This window comes from Cucurbita maxima, unplaced genomic scaffold, assembly GCF_002738345.1.
Source record: "Cucurbita maxima cultivar Rimu unplaced genomic scaffold, Cmax_1.0 Cma_Scf00030, whole genome shotgun sequence".
Taxonomy (NCBI): domain Eukaryota; kingdom Viridiplantae; phylum Streptophyta; class Magnoliopsida; order Cucurbitales; family Cucurbitaceae; genus Cucurbita; species Cucurbita maxima.
The window spans coordinates 1,511,632-1,538,543 of NW_019272046.1; the positions used below are offsets into that span (position 1 = coordinate 1,511,632).

General features: G+C 35.9%; 3 protein-coding genes across 10 annotated transcripts; 2 read left to right on the plus strand and 1 right to left on the minus strand.

Moving 5' to 3' along the window:
* Positions 1 to 4,250: 4,250 nt before the first annotated feature.
* LOC111465946 (casein kinase 1-like protein HD16) lies at positions 4,251 to 12,013 on the plus strand. Of its 6 annotated transcripts, none has more exons than XM_023110437.1 (18): positions 4,251 to 4,499; positions 4,599 to 4,650; positions 5,357 to 5,796; positions 6,071 to 6,196; positions 6,285 to 6,358; positions 6,468 to 6,537; positions 6,616 to 6,671; positions 6,774 to 6,845; positions 7,190 to 7,284; positions 7,414 to 7,480; positions 7,563 to 7,692; positions 7,805 to 8,023; positions 8,183 to 8,313; positions 8,560 to 8,734; positions 8,852 to 8,942; positions 10,479 to 10,636; positions 10,762 to 10,950; positions 11,712 to 12,013. In XM_023110437.1, exons 3-18 carry the CDS (start codon positions 5,383 to 5,385, stop codon positions 11,769 to 11,771), a joined length of 2,127 nt encoding a protein of 708 aa, XP_022966205.1. In that variant the 5' UTR covers positions 4,251 to 4,499; positions 4,599 to 4,650; positions 5,357 to 5,382; the 3' UTR covers positions 11,772 to 12,013. The 6 variants fall into 6 exon arrangements, with proteins under 6 accessions (XP_022966205.1, XP_022966201.1, XP_022966202.1 ...); XM_023110433.1 differs by having other exon boundaries at positions 5,360 to 5,796; XM_023110434.1 differs by having other exon boundaries at positions 4,251 to 4,650.
* Positions 12,014 to 14,797: 2,784 nt separating this feature from the next.
* LOC111466108 (putative H/ACA ribonucleoprotein complex subunit 1-like protein 1) lies at positions 14,798 to 16,669 on the plus strand. Its single transcript, XM_023110693.1, has 4 exons — positions 14,798 to 15,065; positions 15,406 to 15,554; positions 15,649 to 15,764; positions 16,353 to 16,669. The coding sequence occupies exons 1-4, from the start codon at positions 14,903 to 14,905 to the stop codon at positions 16,519 to 16,521; spliced, it is 597 nt and encodes a 198-aa protein (XP_022966461.1). The 5' UTR covers positions 14,798 to 14,902; the 3' UTR covers positions 16,522 to 16,669.
* A 177-nt stretch (positions 16,670 to 16,846) lies between these two features.
* LOC111466025 (glutamate dehydrogenase 1) lies at positions 16,847 to 20,943 on the minus strand. 3 transcript variants are annotated; one of them, XM_023110579.1, is made up of 9 exons: positions 20,597 to 20,943; positions 19,106 to 19,244; positions 18,857 to 18,970; positions 18,457 to 18,678; positions 18,277 to 18,351; positions 18,080 to 18,196; positions 17,653 to 17,979; positions 17,488 to 17,574; positions 16,847 to 17,401 (listed from the first exon to the last, which is right to left on the minus strand). In XM_023110579.1, the coding sequence occupies exons 2-9, from the start codon at positions 19,211 to 19,213 to the stop codon at positions 17,216 to 17,218; spliced, it is 1,236 nt and encodes a 411-aa protein (XP_022966347.1). In that variant the 5' UTR covers positions 19,214 to 19,244; positions 20,597 to 20,943; the 3' UTR covers positions 16,847 to 17,215. The 3 variants fall into 3 exon arrangements, with proteins under 3 accessions (XP_022966347.1, XP_022966346.1, XP_022966345.1); XM_023110578.1 differs by having other exon boundaries at positions 19,106 to 19,253; XM_023110577.1 differs by having other exon boundaries at positions 19,106 to 19,250; positions 20,597 to 20,942.
* Positions 20,944 to 26,912: the final 5,969 nt, after the last annotated feature.

The window sequence follows — 26,912 nt, forward strand, 5'->3', positions numbered from 1 at the left end:
ATATATATATATATATATATATATATATATATATATATATATATATATATATATATATTTAAATAAGTCGTCACTACCTGCGAAAAATCATTTAAAAACAGTCTATTTTAAACCTATTTAAATAAATTTATTTCAAACGTAATAAACATCACCATAAAATAATATACTTGAAAATTGAAAAAAATTAACTTTTCTGAAACCGATATTATTGGCTTGTCCTGGCATAAGGACTACGACTTTTATCGTGATTTTGTTTGTACGGTAAGGTTGGATGCATACTATTTCTCTATGTCTGTTAAGGATATTTAGTAATAAATTATAGTTTACCATATATATTATATTTGATATTTTATTATAAGACAAATATTAGATATTTGCCTTATTATTATAGGTATCTTTCCATTTATTACTATTTTCATATCCTTGTAATTCATTTGATTATAAATAAGATAACTCTCACACCATTTAGAAGTGGTGGATTAATCAAACATTCACATGGTATCAGAGCCCTCTCGGTTTAACAACCCCGATCCTTTTCAATGGCTTTTGAATCCTCTAATCTTCTTCTCCACCACCCCTGTTGGCTTTGACACCGCAGGGGCAGTCTTCATTGCTGCCGCAGGCGGAGCCGATTGATTACTCTGGCTCCACCCTATTGACCTCCAAATCACCTTTCGTCATACTCTATACATACAACCTTACTTTTTCCAACCCAATCGGTTTTCCCCTTGGCCAATATAGTCTCTCTCATTTTCTTCCCAATCAACCTTCATCCTTCACATAAACCCTAACCTAAACCTATCAACATTTTACAGAGATTTACCTTCGGAATCTGGGTGCCGCACTGGCCTATTCGCCAACCAAGTTGCCGCCGCCCTTCCTGCCAAAATTGGCTTCTTCGCCCGATGAGGCGACTCTTCCGACTGCCCTTCTCGTCAAAATTGGCTCCTTCGCCCAATGTGGCGACTCTTCCGGCTTCAACATTGTCTTTGTCCCTTGCTCTAGGTTTCCCCTTCTACTTCTTGGGGTTAGAAATATTCTCACCAGAGCCAAGGCAGCATCGTCGCTAAGCGACAATCCCTCTTCATGGGTTAGACATATTCTCGCCGAAGCCAAGGAAGCATTGCCGCTGAGCGGCGATTCCTCTGCAATTTTCGATGGCCAAGAAAGTGTTTCTCTACGCCTCCTCTGAACCAGGTTGTTGACTTCTTCAAGAAAAGTGTTTCTCAACCTCTTTGAATTTTTCAGATTCAAGCTTCACGTTCGTTTAAATCCGACGCTTAGCTTGCGGTGGGGTGTTAAGGATATTTAGTAATAAATTATAGTTTACCATATATATTATATTTGATATTTTATTATAAGGCAAATATTAGATATTTGCCTTATTATCATAGGTATCTTTCCATTTATTGTTATTTTCATTTATTACTATTTTCATATCCTTGTAATTCATTTGATTATAAATAAGATAACTCTCACACCATTTAGGAGTGGTGGATTAATCAAACATTCACAATGTCTCTATGCACAACTTATGCACGTGCATATTGTACACTCACACTATAAAAAACTAATAGAAAGAAACGAGCACGTATTGTACCATGGTGTATACGTCCATACAAATATGTTGAGGGAATATCTTGTGTTTGTGACATACAACATGCATACGTGTACATTTACAATTTAAAAAATGTTAAAATTCAATCCTTATAGTTTTAAAAATTAGATTCTTCGCACTGATATGATATTGTCTATTTTGAACATAAGCTCTCATTACTTTTCTTTGACTTTTCAAAAGACCTCATACCGATGAAGATGTATTCTCTTATAAACTCATGATCATTCACTAAATTAGCGAACGTGAGACTCCCCCAACAATCCTCAACTGTACTTAGGTAAATCATAATACGTGATTCACATGTTTAAATTAATAAAAATATTTTTAAAAACTTATAGACTAAAATTGTTTATCTACTCATAAATTATCTTCTAAATAAAAAATAAAAAAAAAACTAAAAATTTGAAGAAATATATATTGCTTTATTCAATCATTTATTTAAATTTTTATTTCTAATAAAAATAAAATATTAATTCGTAAAATATCTATTTATTTATTTTCAAATATTTAATTAACCTTTGCTAACTCAATTTTAATATATATTTTGAAAAATTATTAACTAGAAAATAAATAATAAAAAGTAATTATATAATTAAATTAAAAGTAAAATAAATATAGGTATATATAATTGTATTAAAAGTAAAAATATATATATTGAAATTAAAAATAAATCTAATTTTATTTTCAAGAATAAAAAAATGCCTTTAATTCTTTTTTTTTTCTTTAATAGATACTTAACTAATAAGAGTATTAATTTGTTAAAAATGAAATAATATTTAAACTTTAATTTATTTTCCACCATTATTAGTCATTTAATTTCAAACTCTCCTTTAATAATATACAATATAATATAATAATGACTCCAGCTGTCTATTTTGATATTTAATTTACCAACATTTTAAATAATTTATAAATTCTAAAAGAAACATTACTTTATTTATTTAATTAAAATATAAAATATTTCACCATTATAGATTATTCTACTCATTGGGACCAAACAAATTTGAATTTATTATTATTTTTTTAAAATGTATTTTTGCTTACTATATATATTTATTGGTTATTTTGAAACCTAATTGTCACAATTGCACTTAAAATGGCAGCGGACTTACGATTGTGCGACACTTACTTTCCAGCAACAAGTGAGTTAAGTTTATTTATTCTTACTAAGCGACGTATGCTCGAGCCTCTGGCCCCGATTCAAGAAGAAAGTTTTAGAAAACGAGGCAGAGAGATTTCGAAACAGAGTTTTGAAAGCAAGATTCGAGAATTGAAATTAGGTATATATATATTTGTAAAAAAAAAATATTTGGGTCATCAATTTGATCAACCAAAAGTATCAAGTTAGTCCTCAGTATACCAAAAAGTTACCTATATTCATAAGAATCAGTGAGAGAATGACAAATTGCTCAAATGGGCTATTTGGCATAACCGTAAGAAAGACTTGTCGGAAATCGACGGTTGGGTTGGTCCAACTAAGAAAGGCATGAGAGTTTTTAGGCATTGCTGAGGACAAAATAAAACGGAAATGACCTAGTGATTGAAGCTTGACTAACCATACGAGGCAACTTATATACAGTTTGAGAATCAAGTGTCATGGTCATGCATGTCCAAGGCGTGTTGTCAATGGCTACATGACAGATATCCCGGTCTTGCTTGTCTATGACGTGTTGTCCATGGTTGCATACTCGTTCCAAACCCCTTTTACATGCTTTCATCCTAGATAGGTCTTTACCATTCCATATTGGGTTAATATGGGGGCGTATGACTATTCACCAAAATCGTGTCTACACCTGTAAAGATTAAAATGCCCCAAAATGTACTATAGTAGCATATGATTAGTTGTCAACTTCTTTCTATGTAATAGTTATAAGTAGTAAATCGTTGTGCGTTGCCTTTTGCTTACATTTCCATATAACACCCTTTTCAATTTCTCAAATCTTGCTTTCAAAACTCTTTTTCGAAATCTCCCTGTCCTTGTTTTCTAAAACTTTCTTTTTGAACCGGGGTCAGAGGCTCGAGCATACGTAGCTTGACCGTAGGCGACACAAGAACAAATAGGCTTAACTCACTTGTTGCTAGGAAGTGAGTGCCGCACAATCGCAAGTCCGTTACCATCAAAGTGCAATTATGACACCGAGCCCCAACACAGGGACTTGGGTCAACACTTATTTAATAGCCCGTCATCAATTAGAAGCGGACAAGATGACGATGAATTGAGATTGGTCCAAACATTCGACCAACGACTTATTGCAACCCGTCCAAAATGACCATACATTCTAAGAGACCTTATTTACACACTGAAAAAAAACGAACGAAAGGGTACATTGTGGAATCGTCAGGTCTCAAAGAGCGTTCAAATTTACAAGGGTAAGAAAACTAAAACTACAATGTTAAAAAGAACCAAAATAGGAAAAGTGGGGGGGCAAAAGCTAAAGGACTGCAAAGTGAAAATACATAAAAGTTGAAGGACTTCAAAGTGAAAATACACAAAAGTTGAAGGACTAGGCTTTAAAAAAAATGAAAAATTACAATTGAAGAGAGAGAAAGAAGAGAGAGAGAGAGAGGATGGAAACGGCAAAACAAAAGAAATCACATATAAAAGATAGCATCATCATCTTCATTCACAATCTCACATTTTTTTTTTCATCTCTAAAATTCATTTTTTCTCCAAAAAATTTTACGATTTGAACAAATTAGAACAAGAAAGAACAGAAGAAGAACAAAATCTTGAAAATCTCAATCATCAACTGATAAATATTAACAAAAAAAATAACAAAGATTAGGCAAGCGAGATAGATTTCTTACAGCGTTTTCCATGTCCAGAGCTTATCTTTGATTCCAACCCCACAACTCTAAAATACACAGCGACAATCAAAAAGTAAGTTTTGTGTTCCTGCCGGACTCCTTCCTTTCACCAACTCAACATCAAACCCTCCGTCATCCTTTTTTTTTTTTTTTTGTCTTAATCGTTCATCAGATCCAGTTTTGTTCATCATCGATCATTAGTTTCGCTGTTGCCTGATCTATCTGTAAGTTTTTTCTCTGATTTTTTAGGTTTTTTTTCGACCTATTTGTCCGTTTTTGTTACTTCCATCGTAATCGGATCATTACTGCTTTTGGTTTTTTGTGTTTGCCTGTCGATGATCGAAGTTTGGTTTCGATGATTTCTTGTGCGTTCGGTTTTCATTTATGACGATTGAACTTTTTTCTTTGAATTTTTCACTCTTGTTCCGATTTTTGGTATGATTTGGGTTATTGTTTTTTTCTTGTCATACGTAGTTTATGATTTATGTTCTTATTAAGGGTGAGGAAATCGTAAGGACCTGTGTGTTGATTTTGCAAGGGAATCAAGCAATCTTTTCTGGGTACATTTTGTTTTTACTCCTTGGTATCTAAATGAACAGAACTTTGTTACTTTATTTGCTCTCCAATGTATTTTTCTCCAGTTTCTGGTGTTTTTTCTGTTCATTATGTGGTTTTTTCTTCTTTGCTTGGTATTTACATACGTGTTTATCGTCAAAGAAGAGAGTTTCTTCCTCTTTGTTCTTGTTTTGTTAGACATTTTTTTTTCTGAAATTTATGTCATCGGTCACAAAATCTGAACATCTTCGATGGTTATGGAGTTTTGTGTGCAACATGTTTGTTTTTATGTCTAGCTCTGTGTTGTTAATGTTTTTCAATATTATTGGATTTGAAACTTTTGGGATATAACTTTGATTTTTCGGTTACTTAAAGCAGGATGTGATGTGTATGGGGTGACAATGCCTGAGTTGCGAAGTGGAGCCAGGAGATTGAGACGGCTTGATGATCTTCAGCCTTGTACACAACCACTTGATCAAGGAGAAAATTTGGCAGTGCCTGCCCCTAATAGAACCAGAAGAAGGGTTGGTGGTGGAAGAGGAAGAGGTGGTAATGCTCCGGCTGTAGCCAAAGGTCCCTCTGTGGTGATTCCTGCTAGACCAACGGCTACCCGGAGAGGACGTGGAATCAGATTGATAGACTTAGATCCTGAGCATTGTGAGGTTCTTCCTGAAGCTGGTGCCCTTGGTGCAGCGGAGCCTGTTTTCAATCGAGTTGAGGCTGTTGCAAACAAAGATATGGCCAAAGAGGGTGGAAGTGCAGATAAAGTAATGGGAGTAGAAGAGGAAGCAGACACATCCTCTGTTCCTGATAGGGTATTATCCCTTGTCTCCTTATGACCCCGTGCATTTGTTGTCGTATATCTTTCTAAGAACATTCATTTACATTGACGTCGAGGCTGCTGTCAGTTACATTAACAATTTTGACCTCTTTCTTGCTTATTATTCTATCAAATTCAAAGTTCTACCAAGTCTAAAGCTTCCATCACCATGGTTCTCATTTTTTTTGGCTTTCTTTGATCAAAACAAAATCTGAATATGGTTCGGCTATACAAGTATTTGACTACTATGTTGTGCATAACGTCTGCAGGTACAAGTGGGCAATTCTCCTGTATATAAGGTAGAAAAGAAACTTGGCAAGGGTGGTTTCGGCCAAGTCTTTGTTGGTAGAAGAGTCAGCGGTGGAACTGATCAGACAGGTCCTGATGCAATCGAGGTATCACTTGCTACATTACTCCTTATTGCAAAGAATTTGACGAATAGATCGTGTGAAAGCACATTTCCTTAATAGAATGTAATTACAGGTTGCTCTGAAATTTGAGCATCACAACAGTAAAGGTTGCAGCTATGGCCCCCCTTATGAATGGCAAGTGTATAGGTAAGGAGAAGTTATTGGATAAGTTTTTTCATAGCGTAAGAATTATGCTAACAATACTTACTACGTTATCTGAACGTCCATGGGCTTCCTCGTGTCTTGTCTTCTAAAGTACTCTAAATGGATGCTATGGAATTCCTTGGGTTCACTACAAGGGTCGCCAAGGCGATTTCTACATTCTGGTGAGGCTTGTAACTAGAACACTCAACTGTTCAGTTTTCGAATTTATTTATGTCTGACATATGTTAACTGGACACAAGGTCATGGACATGCTAGGACCGAGCTTATGGGATGTCTGGAATACTCTTGGCCAATCGTAAGTTGAATAACATTTTTGCCTTCAACACATTCTCGTGTCACGTGTTCATGCAGATTTGGCCTATTGTTCAACCTTCTTAATTCTTGGCATTTTCAATAGGATGTCTCCAAGTATGGTAGCTTGCATTGCAGTGGAGGCAATTTCAATTCTTGAGAAACTTCATTTGAAGGGGTAGGTCCCCTTAACTCCATGTCTTTACTTCCAACATTTTCTTCAATACATTGAAAAAATTGTTTTTGATAATAGACTGAAATATTCAAATAAGAAAAAACTGGAAGAAAAAAAAGGCTTCCAAGAGATTATAGAAAAATGTCAACCCAAGCATAGCTTGATTGAAAAACAGATCATTTGGATGTAGTCATGTAGGTTGAGTAAATTATAGAATTCTTTGGACTAAGAGCTCCAAAGGAAAGCCACAAATGCAATTTAATCCCAACGAAGCCCCGAACGCTTGTTCTTGTTTAAACTCCTATTTCTATCTTACAAAACTTCTATCCATCTTCTTGTAAATAAAGGTTCGTGCATGGAGATGTGAAGCCAGAGAACTTTTTACTTGGTCAAGCAGGGACAGCAGATGAGAAGAAACTGTATCTTATCGATCTTGGTTTAGGTATGCTCTCGTCAATACCATAGCATCAACCTATTTTCCCAGTTGGAGTCTCTTGTCGTCGACCTAAGAGTTCACTACTTGATTATTGAATCTATTTTATTATTTGTTCTGTGATCATATTTGGTTCAGCTTCTAAATGGAAAGATGTAGCTAGTGGTCAACACGTTGAATATGACCAAAGGCCCGACATTTTCAGGTTTGTGGGTCTTTTCACTTTCATATATAATTTCTTAAAATATTGATATGTTCATTTTTTAAATATACCTCTTTTCCACCAGGGGGACAATAAGGTATGCAAGTGTTCATGCTCATTTAGGTAGAACCGGAAGTCGGAGAGATGATCTTGAATCATTGGCTTACACATTGATATTCCTTATAAAAGGAAGATTACCTTGGCAAGGATATCAGGTTGATCAGCTTTCTTACTGTACTAGAGTATAATATTATAACACGCTCGTTTTAAATATTTTAATCTTCTTTTAGTTCAGTGACTAACAAATTTTTGGAACAATGAATGCAGGGTGATAACAAGAGTTTTCTTGTCTGTAAGAAAAAGATGGCCACTTCTCCAGAGTTGATGTGCTGCTTTTGCCCAGCACCATTCAAGCAATTTCTTGACGCTGTAATAAATATGAAGTTTGATGAGGAGCCAAATTATTCAAAACTAATATCCTTTTTTGAAGGCCTGATTGATCCATGTATACCACTGAGGCCAATACAAATTGATGGAGCATTAAAGGTGACCTATTTTTTCTATTTTCTTCCCACCCGATCTTCATTTTTCTATTTCTTTTCACCAATGTTTGCACATTTATGTTTTGGTTTCTACTAAAGTTTGAATTTAATTTGTAGCAAAGTGACTTCCTCATTTTATATGGGTTCTTTTTGCTATAACTAGGTCGGGCAAAAGCGTGGTCGGCTGCTTATAAATTTGGAAGAAGACGAGCAGCCGAAGAAGAAAGTGAGGTTAGGTAGTCCCGCTACACAATGGGTTTCAGTTTATAATGCACGTAGGCCCATGAAGCAAAGGTGCATTCCATTTCCTTATTCACTGCCCACCGGTTATATTCAATGATTCATGGCCTTGAGCTGTTATTTTATAGCTTAATTATCACTCTCTTTCATATCTGCTAAATCTTTTAGGAATTTATCTCAGTGTTATAGTGTTTTGACTTTTGAACAGCCAAGCTGTGCTTAATTTGTTCTTCAAGAGAACAATAGAGAAAAGATACAATGTGTTTATTCATTATACTTAGGAAGTTGTTGGACTTGTAGGTACCACTACAATGTGGCCGACTCGAGGATGCACCAACACATAGAAAAGGGCAACGAAAATGGATTGCTTATAAGCTCTGTGGCCTCTGCAACAAATCTCTGGGCCCTAATCATGGATGCTGGAACAGGTTTCTCTTCCCAGGTTTACAAGTTGTCATCTGTGTTCCTTCACAAGGTTACTTTACATCACAGAGCTTTATTTATTTATTTTTCGATAACTATTAGTATCTTATAGTGTTTCCATGTAATTTTTCTGTGTTAAATCATCTTCATCAAATCGGATTCTTGTCAGGATTGGATTATGGAGCAATGGGAAAAGAATTTTTATATAAGTTCGATCGCTGGAGCAGCTAATGGTAGTTCCCTGGTTGTTATGTCAAAAGGTCAGTGGCTTGGCTCTCTCAAGTTTTAGCATTTTAGTTTTGATGTAGTGATACATGGAATCGCTGCGTAATCAGTTTACATGTTCATTTTTCATTTGATTCTGGATTCGAACCATACTTTGGAGGATGACTGACTGCCCACAAGAATACTTTATATCTTTTATGACAATTTTTTAATTGGGTTGTAGGCTTTTGAATTGAAATTTATTCTCGTAATTAGTTGAGGAATTCTTTTGTGGGCTTACTTTTGTATGTTCTTGTACATTCTTTCATTTATCTCCAAGAAAGCTTGAGTCCTTACCAAAAATAAAAGAAATATGGGCTTTTCGACTGCTTCTCCTCTTCTAGGTTTATCGAGAAGGGACTCTAGTGGAAAACTTGCCTACTTTATCTAGCAGCCACGCTCTTACCATCCTCATGCTGAGCATGATGGGAGTTACCAATTCTAGAGAAAATACTTCAGCTCTCCTTGCTTTTCTTTTCATTGTGCTGGCTTCTAATTCTAAGCAATAGTTCCCCATTCCACAGATTTAGCTGATATGGTCCTCTTTGGGCTTTTCCTTCTGGACTTCCTCTCGAGTTTAAAACGCGTCTATTAGGGAGAGGTTTTCACATCCTTGTAAGGAATGTTTCATTCCCCTTTCCAACTAATGTGGGATCTCATAATCCACCCCCTTGAGAGCCCAGCGTCCCTACTGGCACTCTGCCCGGTGTCTGACTCTCATACCATTTGTAACAGCCCAAGCCCACTGTTAGTAGATATTGTCCTCTTTGGGCTTTCCTTTTTGGGCTTACCCTCAAGGTTTTACAACGTGTTTGTTAGGGAGAGGTTTCCACATCTTTATAAGGAATGTTTTGTTCCCTTCTTCAACCAATGTGGGATCTCACAATCCACCCCCCTCAGGAGACCAGCGTCCTGGCTAGCACTCAGCCTGGTGTCTGACTTTCATACCATTTGTAATAGCGCAAGTCCATCGCTAGCAGATATTGTCCTCTTTGAGCTTTTCCTTCTGGGCTTCCTCTTAAGGTTTATTTTAAAAGGAGATGTTTCCATACCCTTGTAAGGAATGTTTCATTCCCCTCTCCAACCAATGTTGGATCTCACAATCCTCCTCCCTCGGGAGCCCAATGTCCTCGCTAACACTCTTTCTGGTGTCTGACTCTCATACCATTTGTAATAGCCCAAGCCCACCGCTAATAGATATTGTCCTCTTTGAGCTTTCCCTTTTGGACTTCCCCTCAAGGTTTTAAAACGTGTTTGTTAGAGAGGTTTTCACACCCTTATAAGAAATGTTTCGTTCCCCTCTCCAACCAATGTGGGATCTCATTGATTTCTCCATGTTGTTCAAGTTCTTTTGGGTTTTTCTTCAAGTGGTGCTAGTCTTCTTTTCTAATTAAAGATAATATCGCTATATCATCAGATTGTTCATGATTTGAACTTAAATTTGATTTTATTGCTTGGTTCTTGATTGTTCATTTTACGATCCAATAATAGACGTGTATAATCTTGTTTTCTTATTGAGCATAATCTTGCAGGAACACCTTATACTCAGCAATCCTACAAAGTTGGTGAATCTTTTCCTTTCAAGTGGATAAATAAGAAATGGAAAGAAGGATTCCATGTCACCTCCATGACTACTGCTGGAAGTCGCTGGGGCGTGGTTATGTCTAGGAATGCTGGCTTTTCTGATCAGGTATCAGCTCCCACTAATTTGTGAACTGTTGGTTTTTGTTAGTTTAGCTTTTGTATACATTCATCTGTTTTTGTCTTCTGAAAATTTTTCTTTCGTTCTTGTTCTGTATGAAACCGACACTCAAGGTCGTGGAGCTTGATTTTTTGTACCCAAGTGAAGGTATTCACCGCAGATGGGAAAGTGGTTACAGGATAACATGCATGGCAGCAACTGCAGATCAGGCTGCATTCATATTAAGCATACCGAAACGCAAATTGATGGATGAAACTCAAGAAACTCTCCGTACGTCTGCATTTCCCAGCACGCATGTGAAGGTACGGATAATTTAATTTATCTAACAGCTAGACGTTTTATAATAGCAGGACTAGGAAATTGACTAGGCTTATCCTACCTTTGATATTTTCGAACCTTGAGTTTCGTGTGTCGAACTATTATTGATCATATGAAAATGGAAAATGCTTACCTGACACGAAATATTCATGCATAACATCATCGAAAATATAACCTGAAGCGAAGAATAAAAGTAAAAGAGAAAAGGAGGTCGTAGGGTAATTTGAATGGCAGAGGTGAAGCTCGGTGATTCCACCACCACTGTCAACGGGTCTCAAAACTATTTGAAATATGATCAGCCTATGGGGACTGCCTAGTTCGAGTCTATGCTGAAGGTGAATGATATGAGTTTCTTCGTCACTGCAAATGGGTGGATGAAGTGATTACTGATGCACCGTGAGTGATCTCTCAAAATTTTTTTGACGAGCACAAAATTGACTTTGACTTCGTGGCCCATGATTAGGAAAAGACATAGGTGAAAATCTAACACTTATATTGTGTGTAGCAGGATTAGGAAGCTGACTGACTAGCCTTTTCCTGTCTTTGTTATTCTCAAACCTTCAGTTTTGTGCATTGAACTTTTATTGATCATATGAACATACTCTTGCACGTCGATAAAAACCCGAACACAAAATGGCTTACCTCATTCATACATGATTCATTCAAAGCAATTTTGTGTTATCTGCTGAACTTTGTTGAGTTAGTAGTGATGGTTGGTCGGTTTGTGCTGTACGTTGTTTTGCAGGATAAGTGGTCGAAGAATCTCTATATTGCGTCGATATGTCACGGGCGAATGGTTTGCTAATTATTATGATTCATGGACAGTGTAATTTGTATGTATATTTTGGGTATGTGCCCCAGCAGCAGAAGGTAGGAAGGTGAGAGTTTTTATGGGATTTGGGAGAGGGGAAAGGGAAATGGGAAGGCCATGAGGAGAAATCTTTGGGATTTGAAAATGCAATGCTGCGTTACATTAGTTTAACTTGTAATGGTAGGAAGGCTTCAAAACTTCCATTCAAAAAATGGGCTTCTCTTTCTTCTATCCAATATTTTGCTCATATGAACTCGCAGCTTTGTCCGAAGCGACAAAGGGGATTAGCCATTTTTAAATGTTTATATGTTTTAGTTTATCTCGTGAACTTTATTATCAATTTTTGAAATTTGATGTCTCTTTAATCTCTAACGTTTCAAGAACGATACTTTTAATCTGATACCGTAGAGTGTTGGGAATCAATTGTCGAAGAAGACACAGTCATCAAGTCGGGTGGACATCAACCCATCCCACACCAATGTTCCAAGCACACTTGCTAGTCCTTCACCCTAGGTCCACATATCGCTGCCCAACCCAACTTGCCCGGTAGAACCACGAAGTCGATCCGATAGCCAGTTTGTATAGTGCATGACTCGGTCAACGAGCAACTCTATCAACAATTAATGATTTTAGACCGATTGCCTTATATGATGCTTTGATTTTGATTTCTTATGCTCATTTACCCTTAGACATTTTCGTGCTGGATGACCATGCTTCAAATGCTTTTCTGACTATTAGATATGTATAAATGGATTGATTTATGTGATATGATTTGTGATTTGTTGTGATACTATACTTACTCGTGAATGGTAATTTTAAATATTATGGAACATTTTATACGTGTGTGAACGTAAGACAATCCTTGCTGTATGCATGGCATTATATAGAACATAAGACAATTACCTAGCTCTGTGAATGAAAATGGTAGTAATTTACTCAATTTGTGCATGAAAACTAATTTGGGTTGTGTGGTGTGGTCGAGGCAATTATCTGTCTATCTGCGCAGGTGTAACAGCTCAAGCCCACTTCTAGTAGATATTGTTCGCTTTGACCTGTTACGTATCGTTGTCAGCTTCACTGTTCTAAAATGTATCTACTAGGAAGAAGTTTCCACACCCTTATAAGAAATGTTTTGTTCCCCTCTCCAACCGACGTGGGATCTCACAGTCCATCCCCCCCTTAGGAGCCCAGTGTCCTAGCTGCCATACCGCTCGGTATTTGGCATTAATACCATTTGTAACGACCCTAATTTCCAAAGGGAAGTAGAGCCGCTACCATATGTATGACATAACCTCTTTAGCAGAAACAAACATCAAGAGTTTTACTACTCTTTTGTAAGAGGGCCTCGTGACAACACGACATCCGTATGTACATGGGAGTTGCCCAATTTCAAATGAATTGTACGTCCATTAGTTTCCCATATGCATATCTAACCCTAATGAAAGAGTTTCTATTTCAATATTCATGTCTTTTTAAAACGTTTTCAAGTAAAAGCAATGGCGCATGAAGGCCGTGAAAAGGGGAGTGCCTAAATGATCTATAACATATGAATAAGGTTGAGAATTTTATCTTGGTAACATTGTTAATACGGCCTACTTTATAATTGTTACAAATGATTTGATCAGAATCGTTCATGTGGAGATATGTGAGTTAGGTATCCTATCCAATGAGTTTGTATAAAACTAGACCAATAAATATTTAATTTTTCCTTATAAATCGGTTAATTGAGAAAATTAATATTTTACATAATGATCATATGCGACTCGATCTTAATCGCGAGTGAGTTATGGACTCATGCTGTGAGGGCTTTTATTCTTTAATTTGCATGGGTGAAAATGACTTTTGTAGACGATTTAATATGTCTACCATCTTGAGGACTTGACCAAACATGGAGTTGGGAGCATGCTCATGAGTTATTTCTTAAGGGCTGATTTATGGACTTAAACAATGGGATCCCACCCTCTCCTTAGCTTAAGGGACTTGATTTATTATTGGATCATAAACAAATTGTTCATTAGAAAGTCATGGGTACTTATTGTGAAAGATGCAATTACAGGGGTGAAATAGACTTTTAACCAAGTTGTAATTATGAACGAGTAAATGATCGACTTGTTTATAATAATTATATCAATGAACATAACAGTATAAGAGTGCAATTCTAAATTTACAATAAAATGATTTATAATTAATAAATGAAAATTGATTAATTAAATAATTAATTTTGCATCAAACTCGAAGTCCATAAGTTCATGTAACACTAAATTTTTAAGAGTTCAAATTAATATTTAATATATTAGATATATTAAATATAAAATATAAAATAGATTTAATTTGAAATATTCATTATTATTTAATATATTAGATATATTAAACTCGAAAAAGTATATTTAATTTAAAATGTTTAAATAAATATTTAATATTTTAGCTTTAATTTGAGCCATTTTAAAAGAAAAAATATTGAAAAGAAAAATTATATTTATTATATTTGATACATTCAATTTTAAATATTGAAATATTAAATAAAATATATATTTAAAATTGGAATGAAATTCAAATTTGTTAAATATATATTAAGATATCTTATCATATTTAAATATGATTCCGTTAAAATATTATATTCTAATATATCATATTATTCAAATATATTATTTAGCAAAAATTATCTAAGAGTCCTTATAAATAGTACCTCTGGCTTGAACTGACTTGAACGGCACAAATCTCTTTTACTTTTCTCTTGGCGATAGAAACTATCTCTACAGAATTATCTTGAAACTCCCTATCTTCACCTTAACTTTCTGTTCGAGTCATAGCAAAGAAGAGCTGGTAAATATTTTGAAGTCTTGCAAGGCAAGATTTCTACGAAGGTAGAATTCTTATTCTCGTATTTATTGATTTATTTTAATTATTAATAAAATCAAAACAGTTTTCAATACTCGAGTAGAGTCGCAACTCATTAATAAAATATAACCATAGAAAAAACTAAGAGAAAAGATTTAATGGGCATTGTGTCACTGTACTTCAGCGCGAAACCACACACATAAAACCCTAAAAACCCTACACGACATATTGCAGCGAGCCTCCGTTCAGTAAAAGCTCCCTCGTTTTAGCACAGCAAGAGCAGAAGAATGCGACCTCCAAGAGGCGGCGGGGGCTTCAGGGGAGGCCGTGACGGTGGTTTTGGTGGTAGAGGAGGTGGTCGAGGCGGCGGTGGCTTCAGGGGAGGTGGTCGCTTTGGTGGTCGCGGCGGTGGAGGGTTCCGTGATGAGGGTCCTCCATCTGAAGTAGTTGGTTCGTATCTCCCATCACTTCTCAAATCTTTCATGGCTCTCTGTTTTCATTCATCTTTGTGCTTCTTCGCTCTCTGGATGTTTACAGAAGAGGTTTCATAAAATAGTTTGTTTCCCCACTTTTTTCGTTACAATGCGATATTCAGATGTCGTGGATATTTTTGCTTGCATTATCGGTATAAACGACGAATTCTGTTTTTGAACTCTCCCTTCCTTTCTAGCAATGAATATACACAAGCTTGGATGCCTATTTTTCTCCAGAAAGTTTTTGGTTTATTTCCTCCTTTTTGTTTCCTGTATTCATCAGTATTAAGATATATATTTTTTTTTTTCTGTTACAGAGGTTTCAACTTTTCTTCACGCATGCGAGGGAGATGCAGTGACAAAGCTTACAAATGAGAAGATTCCTTTTTTTAATGCCCCAATCTATCTTCAAAATAAGACCCAGATAGGCAAAGTCGATGAAATTTTCGGCCCCATCAATGAATCCGTGAGTCCACTGGCCTTCTTGATTTTGTTAGTTGTTTAGTTTTGAAAATAGTTTTGATATACGATAAATCCTTGTTTTTTTAACCTGATTGCAGTACTTCTCGATCAAGATGATGGAAGGAATTGTGGCCACCTCATATGCTTCTGGGGATAAATTTTATATCGATCCAGCTAAACTTTTACCTCTCGCGAGATTCCTCCCACAACCGAAGTACGCACTCCTCCCACAGCTTAACTTTTTACTAGTTTTTTTTGTTCTTCTTTTCTACGTATTAGCTTGTTAGGTTCAGGAGTAATGTTTGGATAGAATTTTGGGTTATATGTTTGATAGCATGTCTGTGGTGATAAATGTAATAAGATCACGGGAAACTGAAAATATGGATGTTATCCTAAATACTGTCTATCTTAATTGCCAATTTGTTTATTGTGTATTTCACAAACCATATAGCTAAGTCTGGTGTCACTATGATGAAAATTTCAAACCTTTTGTGCTTCTAGTTCTTGTTCCTTAAGTAAGCTCATAGTCCTCAGTGTACCCATTGTCTATTTGACACCAACAATTTAGTTTTCTGCAAATTTACCTCTTGTTCTATGAATGGCTATCGTCATGGCTCCTTTTCTCTATTTAGTTTCCAAATACTTGTAGTTGATCATGATTCATATGAATTTTTTTCACACTGATAGAGAAGGTTATAGAAATTATTTTTAAATTCAAAACAAGAACTTCTATGCCATGCTTCCCAACGTTTATGTTTGCTTTTTGTATGAAACTAATTTTGATGTCTGATCTTTGTTTCAGGGGACAGTTTGCCGCTAGAGGTGGTGGCCGTGGTGGGGGCAGAGGTGGTGGCAGAGGAGGCCGTGGGGGTGGTGGCTTTCGTGGAAGGGGTGGCCCAAGAGGTGGCAGAGGCGGCCCTCCAAGAGGTGGTGGCCGTGGTGGGGGCTTTAGGGGTAGAGGAAGATTCTAGATTAGCATTATGTACTATCATAGTTTTTATCAATTTCCATTTGTAATGTCGTTTTGATAAGCCTTAGCTAGTCTTTTTTTTTACTGTATTTTGTTTGGAATTGAACATCTCGAAATTGAATCCACAGTTTAATTTAACTCTGCTCCTATTTAATTTCTTGATAAAAATTGCAACAGAAAATTTTCGATCTGTTATATATGGATTTCGATACTCATTGCTCAAAACCGATGAAATTTCGATACTCATATCTCTCTTGCTGCTGATATTCTGACTGTTATGTGTTCTTAACAGAATAATGAAGATAGCTGTTGTCCATATGCTATGGTACTTTCTAAAACTGTTCTCATTTCTTTTTCACTGTCATGGAAGTTTGGTATCCATACACGTTAAGACTGACCTTTATTACAGAAGAAGGGCAAGAATTCATGAGTAAGAAAAATCTGTTTGTAAGCAAGTGGACAGGATCCCTCCACTTATCCAAAAGCAACTCATAAATCTCCTTTGGATACCGAACCATGCCATCTATTTGTGATTTTTTAGGGCATAGGTGATATTTCTTGCATGCTAGTGCAATAAAAATAACAAATACTATTGAAAAAAAGTGTTGTACTGCAGAATTCAACAGGAAAGGAAGCACCACTGGGGTGGCGGGTGGAGCATCTATCCTTTATTTAGAGATGCGAAAAGCAGCAGCTCAGGCTTCCCAACCCCTCAGCACAGTGGCTCTGGCGACACGGTTGACTCCAAGTGTAAAAGCGCCCATGCGGAGGTCACAGTTATGGGATTTGCACATCTCCTTCACATCTTTGAAGCCATTCGTCATGTAAGTCTTCAGCTCCTTGTTTACCTTCTCTTCCTCCCACATGAAACCTTGGATGTTCTGCATTTGTATTGTTTGTTTCAATTGAGTTATATATCATATATGCATTTGTTGTCTAATTTTTGGAGTAAAGAAAAATGGGATACCTGAACCCATTCGAAGTAGCTAACTGTAACTCCTCCTGAATTTGCAAAGATATCTGGGAGAATAACAACTCCTTTTTTTGCCAATATCTACAGATGACAAAATATTATGAATATCTAGTTTTTTCTGACATCTTCATTTGATCTGATGTTCATTTATATGCTCACCTCGTCGCCCTCTGGGTCTGTTGGGTGATTGGCTGCTTCGATTATGAATTTGGCTTTGATTTCATTAGCATTTTCCTTATTGATGACGCCTCCAAGGGCTGCTGGTATTAGTATGTCACAGTCTTCAACCAAAATAGATTTGGGATCAATTGGATTCCCCCCTTCAAAACCCTTCACACCTTTGTGTTCCTTTGCATGGTTTAGTAAGCTTGGAATATCTATCCCATTGCTATTCTTTATTGCTCCTGTTACATCACTTATTGCTACAATCTTACCCCCATTTTCACTGATCAGTCTGGCTGCCCAAGATCCCACATTGCCAAAACCCTGACATATCCGTCCATATTTCCACTTAGAATAGAATATAATATAAATAGATGTAAGCTTTTGAACGAGCAATTGTAACAGAAACAAGATAAAAGCGTGCCTGAATGACAAATCTTTGACCGGATATGCTCTTTCCATACTCATTTAGCAAGGCTTCTGTTGCATACAACACGCCTCGCCCTGTTGCTGCATCTCTGCCCAGAGATCCACCCAGATCCTAGTTTGGCAGAAGTCAATTTTGATAAGTTGTTTTTTTTTAATAGTAATGTATGTAGTTGAGCCTTATAAGTCACTTACAATGGGTTTCCCCGTTACTACGGCTGGTGAGTAGCCATGAAACTTAGAATACTCGTCCAGTATCCATGCCATTGTCTGTTCAAATCAAAACACTCAAATTAGGAGGGAGAAAAGCTTATACTTTAAGAGGAACAATCCAAATACTTGAAACGAAGTTGATTGTTATAATTTGTAGGCAACCTGTGGACCTGTTCCCATATCAGGGGCTGGAACATCGGTGTGGACACCAACAAGATCATGTATCTTTTGAGTGAAAACTCTGGTCAGACGCTCCAGCTCTGATATGCTTAACTCCCCGGGATCACACCCTATCCCTCCCTTGGCTCCACCATAGGGTATATTTGCAACTGCTGTCTTCCATGTCATCAATTGTGCTAAAGCATTTACCTCATCAGGGTCAACCTGCATTGGTATATCTATTGCTTTCAGAAATATGACTTCAATATGATTCCCGGATCATCCAAGGTCTCAAGTTCAAACTTCAAGTTAAAAAGGGACTCTTGGTAAGAATACAAGGGAGGGGCATTGATATTTCAATTATTATGAAAAGGGACTCTAGGTAAGAAGAAAAACAGCCAACCTCAGGGTGATATCTGATCCCTCCCTTCATGGGGCCTCTTGCATTGTCATGCTGCACCCTAAAACCAACAAAGGATGCTAATGTGCCATCATCCTTGGGTATGGTACACTCAACCTGTCATGTTCAGAAGGCTGATTCAAGTTACAAATGTGTATTCGAAAGATGCATCATTTTGAGCTGTTGAATTATTATGTCTGTTTCTGATACTATCTAGTCAATTAAAACAAACTGCCACAGGAGGAACCGAACCTTGATTTCTCTAAATGGAATGAGCAAGCTCTTTTCAAGCTTTGAGTCAAGACCCAGAAGCCTAGCAGCAAGCTTGAAGTTTCTGTTTGTAGCCGCTAGTGCGTTCATGGTTCGTATCCCAGGATTCTTTAAGAGTAATCTGTAGCTGCTATGTAGAAATTAAAGTCAGTTCTCTGGATATGCATCACAAACTACTCGGTGGAATGAGATCTTTACTGTAACAATTTTAAAAATAAATAAATAAAGTTCGACCAAATCAAACCTTAGAACTATTTAGTGAGGAGCTTTAAACTTTGAAGATCCTAAGGGCCTATGTAATTAGTTAAAAATCCCAAGCCAGAGCATACTAATTAAGGATATTGATGTATTTGTAACCAAAGGATTGTCATTTGTATGAATAGATTCAGTCCAAAATCTTAAACGGAAGCCTTTCTCTTGGTGGAATCCAAAAGCTATAGTTAGGTAGGTTTATTATCATATTTTCCTGATAGAACAAGATTCCAGATTCTAGAATCTGTCCCTTGATTTCACGATCTACTCATCTCTCTCCTTTTCAATTGGAAAGATTCTATTGAGCCATGAACCTGCTGCCGAGTGGTGGCTTGATTTCTTCATGCATGTTATAAAGGATATAGAAGCTGATTGTATGTTGAGTTTGATAATATATGTAGGATTCAGCTTCCTTTCAAAGGGTTATCCATTTTTAAAAATTGTTACCTTGAGCAATCTTATGACTTCTTTCTTACAAAAATCATTTTCATGTATAGAAATACAAAATCGGGAGGTGGATTTGTCGCCTATGAGGATGATAGAATACTATTTGACCCTTTCAGGCTTCTCCTCTCTGTAGGAGCTCACATTCCACCTCCCTTCGAGGCTCAGCGTCATCGCTGGTACTCGTTCCTCTCTCCAATCGATGTGGGATCTTACAATCCCTCTCTTTCAGATCCAGCATTCTCGCTGGCACACTTCCCAGTGTCCGCCCCCTTTGGGGCCCAACGTCCTTACTGGCACAATGTCCGATGTCCACCCCCTTTCGGAGCATAGCGGTCTCACTGGCACACCACCCAGTGTCTGGCTCTGATACTATTTGTAATAGCCCAATCCTACTACTCGTAGATGTTGTCCTTTTTGGACTTCTCAAGATTTTTAAAACGCGTTACTAGGGAGGTTTTCACACCCTTATAAAGAATGTTCCGTTCTCCTCTCTAACCAATGTGATATCTCACATTTATATTCAATATTTGCAAGCACTAATGTTTGTAAGTACTCGTCCATGACGTTTATGATGCATTTAACAAGAATCTTATATGATACCAAAGCTACTTTGAAATTGTGAACAGAGAAACCTTAACTATTTTTTACTCTCATTTAAAGGTTAACTCTGTTTCATATTTGTAGACAGAGAGAGAAAGAGAGCTGACCTCAGTGTTAGCTCCAAATAAGACAAGCAAATAGAGAGAGGAAACAAGCACAGTTTGAGGTATTTACCTTGGAGATAGACAAAAATGGAGAGCTGAAGCTTGGCCTTCACAGATAGGAAAAACAATGCTGAAAAAGTTCCAACTACAGATGGAGATCAGAGCAGAGGTTTCTGGGTGATTTATGAGCCACTCTCTAAGGTATCCATTTATAGACACAAAAAACCCAACACAGCAAATGACCGAATCAGATACCAAATCCCCCAAAATAATTACCCTTCTCCTCCACCAATCTTTGCCAAACCCATATCAAATTTCAGAGCCAACATGCAGAATTTTAGATACACACACGGAGAGAGAGAAGGGAATGTGAATATGAGAACATAATGCAAACTCACTCACTCACACAGACATTTGTCACTCTGCACTCACTGACTTTCTCTCTGTCTCTGTTTTATAGCTTACCTAGGCTATAGCGAGTGAGTTCCAAATCAGATTCCCACTAAGCTTTTCTCCTCTCGTGATATTCAATTTGGACAGGTTGGTGGGTTGGAGTGAGAAGCTGGGCTTGCTTCTTTCCCTCATTTTGTTCTTGCCAACGTGAATATGATGCTTTTGTAAAGGTATTTACCACATTCTCTCACTCATGTCTCAATTATAGGCATCGTCATTTGACAGTGTTGCTTGTTCATCTTTATTTTTGGTTTGTGATGTAGTGCTTGTATGCATCATTATACGTATTATTGGAATATTATTGGAATGATTGCGATATATTCTTATTCCTATTCACATGATCTAGTTTTAAATTTTAAATGGTACCTATATAGAATTATATTTATGAAGATTATCTTTAGATCCATGTCCTTATTTTCGTTTTGATCTATGAAAATTTTAGTCATACGTATACTTATTATTGATGTCTTATAGTATTTATCCATTTAGACTTTTCTTTAAATAGTTAGAGTTTTGTCGATAAATGCATTCTTGGGAAAATATTATAAAAAGAACGGAAAAATATTAAGTAGTGAAGTTTCTAAAAACTTTTTTGTTACTGAACAATTCCATGTTGCACTTGCAGGTGAGATGGACCGAAAGAAAAGCGTTTTAGATAAGTTTACAAGCAACTTTAATGATTAAATTGATATATCTTGAATAACAAAAGAAGGAATTTTTTGTTATTAGAACGATGTTATAAGTTGTTATAAGAACAAAATGAGAGGTAGAGATGTGATAGTGTATTAGGACCTTGGGGGACACGACTAGTATGAGCATGCTAGAAGAAGTAATCATATTTGTTACGTGCATGTTACAACTAGAACTTTTGGCCTTGGTTTATGTCGAGTGTGTCGAGGACGAACATACTTTTATTAATAGATATTGATTGTGTATCTGATAATATTCATTAATAAGAATATGTTCATCTCCCATTATACTTAAACCTAACTAAAGAACAAAGGTGAGAGATAAGAGGGTCCTATGGAGCATGCGGTCAGAAATCCATAATAAAGTCCGACCACCCCGACCTAATTGATTATTTTCTTGCATAAACTAGATAACCTATTATAAAAGATTTTAACCATTACAAACCTCACTTTTTCATTTTTATTGCATCAATGTTATTAGAATATTGATTCTTCTATTGAAAAGTTAAGGTAATAACTATTTTTTTGGTGTCGAGATGATAGCTATTAATAGTTATGGACTCCCGAAAACAAATAAAAGAATAGAACCTATTACGAGACATACAATACATATGGAGTTGTTAATTTCGAAGAAGACTTTCTCTTTAAAAGTTGCACTAGAACATGTAGATTTTGAATCATCTATAGATCTGTTTCACTAAATTGGTTACAATAAAAGTAATTGGAACATATGTTAAAGGCGTCCAAACTAATACCTAATATATATGAATAGAAACTTCAACGATCTCTGCATAAGTTCTAAAGTAGATAACTCTAGAACATCGTTCTTAATTCAAACTTTCACCCTACTATATCTATTTATTTACGTTGTAATATCATAAATGATTTGGTTGATATCTAATATGGGGAGCAATTTGAGGTGGATGATATGTGTGTATCAATCCATATGATATTTTACATATATATATATCATATTGGAATAAGTTCCACTTGAATAGACAACTTCTTCCTCTTTTCTTTTAGCACCATCCCAAAAGAATAAGAATATGTTCATCAGCTACCTTGTCCAATTTGGCTAATCTTTTTACTTTAATATCTTTTCAACACTTGAATTTGGAACCAATCAATCTCAAAGAACATACAAATCAATGCTATTGTGTGATAGAAAGTGAGATGTTGGAAAACATTATCGTTGTCTAATCATTTTTCGTGCTAGAATTGAAAATGGTGTATTTTCTAATATACGTCAAGGCTTTTTTCTTGATAAGATCGAAGCAATAAAATCGTTTTCCCATTTGGAAGCTTGTTTATTACGAAGTTCTATGAGATAAGATTGAAGTTAATAAGACAAAGCAGAAGTGAAAGATGAAAGCATTGTACCGGGAAACCAAACCTTTGATAGTTTAGTATTTCTATTAGGGGTTGTGTAAGAGCTCTGTGCCGTCTATGGAATAGCGGCAAGTACTGCTTGATTGACTGTTTGGAAGACACGATATTGGAATTAGACTGATTATCATCTAATAGGAATTCAAAGGAACTAGTGCAAGTACTGTTACTTGTAATCTGAAAAAGAGTGTGAATCTAGAAAAGTTGTTCGAAAATTAAACATAATATGTGCAAATAAATTTTACGAACCATTCTCCAAGTTTTTAGGTTAAAGTGAAAATTTTGATTCGGTAAGAACCACTAATATTGAATTGCTAGAACAGAAAGAACGAGAAGGAATAGTTTTGTCTTAATCCATTAGAATGACGTAAGCGAGATTCCTTCAGTGTGATTTCAACTCCACAAGCTCAATAAGAGAATCGAGGGCAAGAAATCATTTTAAGAATTTGAATACCAGAGAACATAATCCATATATTTGATATATAGACTCGTTTCGAGATTTTCATTAAAGTCGAGTAAATTGGTATCACTTACCTACTTAGTACAGGTCTATAAATTAAACACGTATTCAATGTAAATCGATCTAATTTTGGTTTTTAATAATGATCACTATGTCCCGTCACACATGCAAATAGAATCTCGGTACACTTAGACGTCACCCAAAATGAAATTTATGTTTGTTCTAGAAGCTCTACGTGAGCACTGGGTTTAAGTCCATATAGAATTGTGGAATTTCAATTAGAATCGTATGTTTTATCTTAACCCAATGTTGTGGGCTCTCGTTAGGTTCATTTGAATTGCGAAGGACAATTTCTGACTAACGTTAAAGATAAACTAGTAACTTCGGTCTACACCAATCAAGTAAGTGGTTTTACTATTTAAGCCATATATGTTATTCTTTGTGAAATGGAACAGAGGTATGACTTGTATCATAAGAGTGTACCATGATTTAAAGCTATGGGGACCTCATACATTTTGTATGTCACACGCATCGAGATACTTTTCCGTTATGATTAGTACTGAAACGTCCTTACGATATTTATATTCTCCATGATATTATACGACCCTTTCCCTTCATGGTGTCCAGTAGCATGAGCGTGCGCTAGCCCGATGAGCCAGACACAAGGATATGTATACGAGCCCACCTGATAGGTCTATGTACGTGTGCATGGGTTGTGTATGGATGTATTATACATTCAACATTGTCTGGGTTAGAAAGTAGAGCCTAAGACCAATTTCATGATGTTTTTATGTAAATATAGGTCTAGCATGATTGTTTGTGTTTGCATTCTTCAATCCCGACAGTGGTGTTACTTACGAAGTATTCTTAAATACTCAAGTCTCTTGCTACTTTTCAAGTATAGGTAAGACACTCTCACGAATGACGGTGTCACTTTAAGGTCATGGAATTGAAATTAGGATAGTTGCATTTATATTTAAAGTATAGCTCTTACGTTAGATCTGAGCGTTTTCATTATGTTGAACACTTTGAGCGTTTTCGTTAGGAAAGCTATCAGGTGATAAGAACACTTCTATAGCTCAAAGTTATAAAACAGCATACTATTCCCCTATTACCTTGTTTGAATGCTAAATATCTATTCTCGACTCTACCCAAATTTATAACGAACACATCCAATTCAATTATTAAAAGAGAAGAACAATTGTGGTTTTTCTACGACCATTTAGAGATAGTTCGTGTTCGTGATGAAGAGTGGGATCCAGTCACTCGTTGATTAATAAAATTTGATTAATTTGTTATTGGAGAGGATAAGAATCAAAGTTTGAGAGAATTTGGAATTCCATGTGCAAGATTCCACTAAACTTTTTGTTGTTCTTAAATTAAATCATTTGCTTTTCATACTTTTTGGAAAGCTCATTTGGTCAATTTGCTTAAAAAACTTTTGGCCCCGTTATTGGATGTTAGGTTAAGTGGGTCGGAGATAATATACAAGACTCGGGTTCGAATCTCTGACCTCTTGATTCATGTTATAATTATCGGTGTTCGTATGATTCGATAATCTGGTCAATTCGGACTATCTGGATTGGGTTTGGTTAGATTTTTTTTCGATTTTGGTTGGGTTGAATTTGTGAAAAATCGAAAATTTGGATTGATTTGTAGGTTAACGTTTTTTTTACATGTTCAACCTGACCAAGGCGAAATTAGGGTTGTTGGATGATGAAAGTCCCACATCGGTTAATTTAGGGAATGATCATGGGTTTATAATCTAAGAATACACTCTTCATTGGTGTGAGGCCTTTTGGGAAGCCCAAAGTAAAGTCATGAGAGTTTATGCTCAAAGTGGACAATATCATACCATTGTGGAGAGTTGTGTCTCTCTAACAAGGGTTACAATCTAATCATTTTAAAATTATTATGAAACCAATCCAATCAACTCGACGTTTTGGATTGGTCTAAAAATTTTTTTCAACCCAATCAGTGTAGATCTTAATTTTAATGATAAGTCAATTGAATAACCCAATCAGTGTAGATCTTAATTTTAATGATAAGTCAATTGAATTATGTTCAAGTTGAGATAAATGGCGTGTTGCTTATTTTTAGTTCAAATTTGTCATTCTCGTTGGAACTAAAAATAATAATAAATTAAATTTGGATATATTTTACGAGATCAAAATGTTAAATTTAGGCCTACTCAATTAGACAGTTGAGCCCAAATACAAGGTTTAGGCCCAAATACAATGAAGCCCAAGCCCAAAGCTAATAAAGCCCAAGCCCAAATATTAGATCCAAAGTTAACCAAGTTCAAGCCCACACAATAACTCAACAAAATAAAATGGATTTTGAGATTTTTGAAAATGATTTTAAAAATAGTAACTTAATAAGCGTAATCAATTTGTTTATAATTAATTATTCGAAAGTGATATTTATATAATAATTTTTATATTTAATTTTTCACTAGTAATTTGTTTATAATCAGGTGTTTTAATAATACGCATAAATTCATTTTAATAATATCCTTTAAATATTTCATAAATATTCTCGATCTATTAAAAATACTAAAAAAATATTATTATGGTTAATTTATTTAATGAAAATATTATGATTTAATTAATTACTTTTAAGATGTATAAATAAATATATAGAGTAAACTTGTTTTTAAATTTTTCGAAATGTTAGGGGCATTTTTGGAATTTTTCAAAATATTAGGAGTATAATTAAAATAAAATAAATCCCCAATTGGATTGGCACCTACTCCCATGTTCCCAAAATTACATGACGAAAACAAAGCAAACAAAAAGCTTGAACAGGTCAACCATGGCGCCCCAAGAAAGTCAATCCATGTGGAATAGTCAAACAATCTCGATTTCCAGAGCAATTCCTATTGCTCATCATTCCATTACGCGTTCTTCCCCCAATTTCAACTTATAAAACCCTAATTCTCATCGCTTCTTCTCTCATTTTCTCTCCGATTCCATTTCTCCGAAGTTCATTCGAAACCTAACCTCTTCCACCACCAATGTGTCCTCTCAGATTCATCCTCGTTTTCCTCTCTGCGATTCTAGCCGGATACGTCGCCTGGAGATCCGCTTCTTCTTCTTCTCCGTCTTCGTCTTCGTCGGACCTTTTTCCGGCGGCCGAATCGGAGAAATCGCCGCTGGAAAGTGAGAATCGAAGAGTAGAGGAAGACGGATTTGGATTGAAGAAGATGATTCAGAGAGGGTTCTGGATTTTCGTCGACATGGCGAGCGGGAGATTCCTGTGGAGGAACTTGAATTCGTCGGCTCTCGACAAAGATCACCACGGCGAGAAGGTTGAGAGTAATTAAGAAATTCATTTTGTTCATTCTTTTACTCTCGAGATTTGATTGTGTTGTTGATTCTGGAAATAGTGTTCTTCGA

Coding starts and splice junctions, on each gene's coding strand:
- LOC111465946 (XM_023110434.1), top strand. CDS start 5,383: ATGCCTGAGTTGCGAAGTGGAGCCAGGAGATTGAGACGGCTTGATGAT. Junction 7,285..7,413: donor TCTTATCGATCTTGGTTTAG/GTATGCTCTCGT, acceptor TATTTGGTTCAG/CTTCTAAATGGAAAGATGTA. Junction 7,693..7,804: donor TACCTTGGCAAGGATATCAG/GTTGATCAGCTT, acceptor CAATGAATGCAG/GGTGATAACAAGAGTTTTCT.
- LOC111466025 (XM_023110579.1), bottom strand. CDS start 19,213: ATGAACGCACTAGCGGCTACAAACAGAAACTTCAAGCTTGCTGCTAGG. Junction 18,679..18,856: donor GGATCAGATATCACCCTGAG/GTTGGCTGTTTT, acceptor ATACCAATGCAG/GTTGACCCTGATGAGGTAAA. Junction 17,980..18,079: donor GTCAAAGATTTGTCATTCAG/GCACGCTTTTAT, acceptor CGGATATGTCAG/GGTTTTGGCAATGTGGGATC.
- LOC111466108 (XM_023110693.1), top strand. CDS start 14,903: ATGCGACCTCCAAGAGGCGGCGGGGGCTTCAGGGGAGGCCGTGACGGT. Junction 15,066..15,405: donor TCCTCCATCTGAAGTAGTTG/GTTCGTATCTCC, acceptor TTTCTGTTACAG/AGGTTTCAACTTTTCTTCAC. Junction 15,765..16,352: donor AGATTCCTCCCACAACCGAA/GTACGCACTCCT, acceptor TCTTTGTTTCAG/GGGACAGTTTGCCGCTAGAG.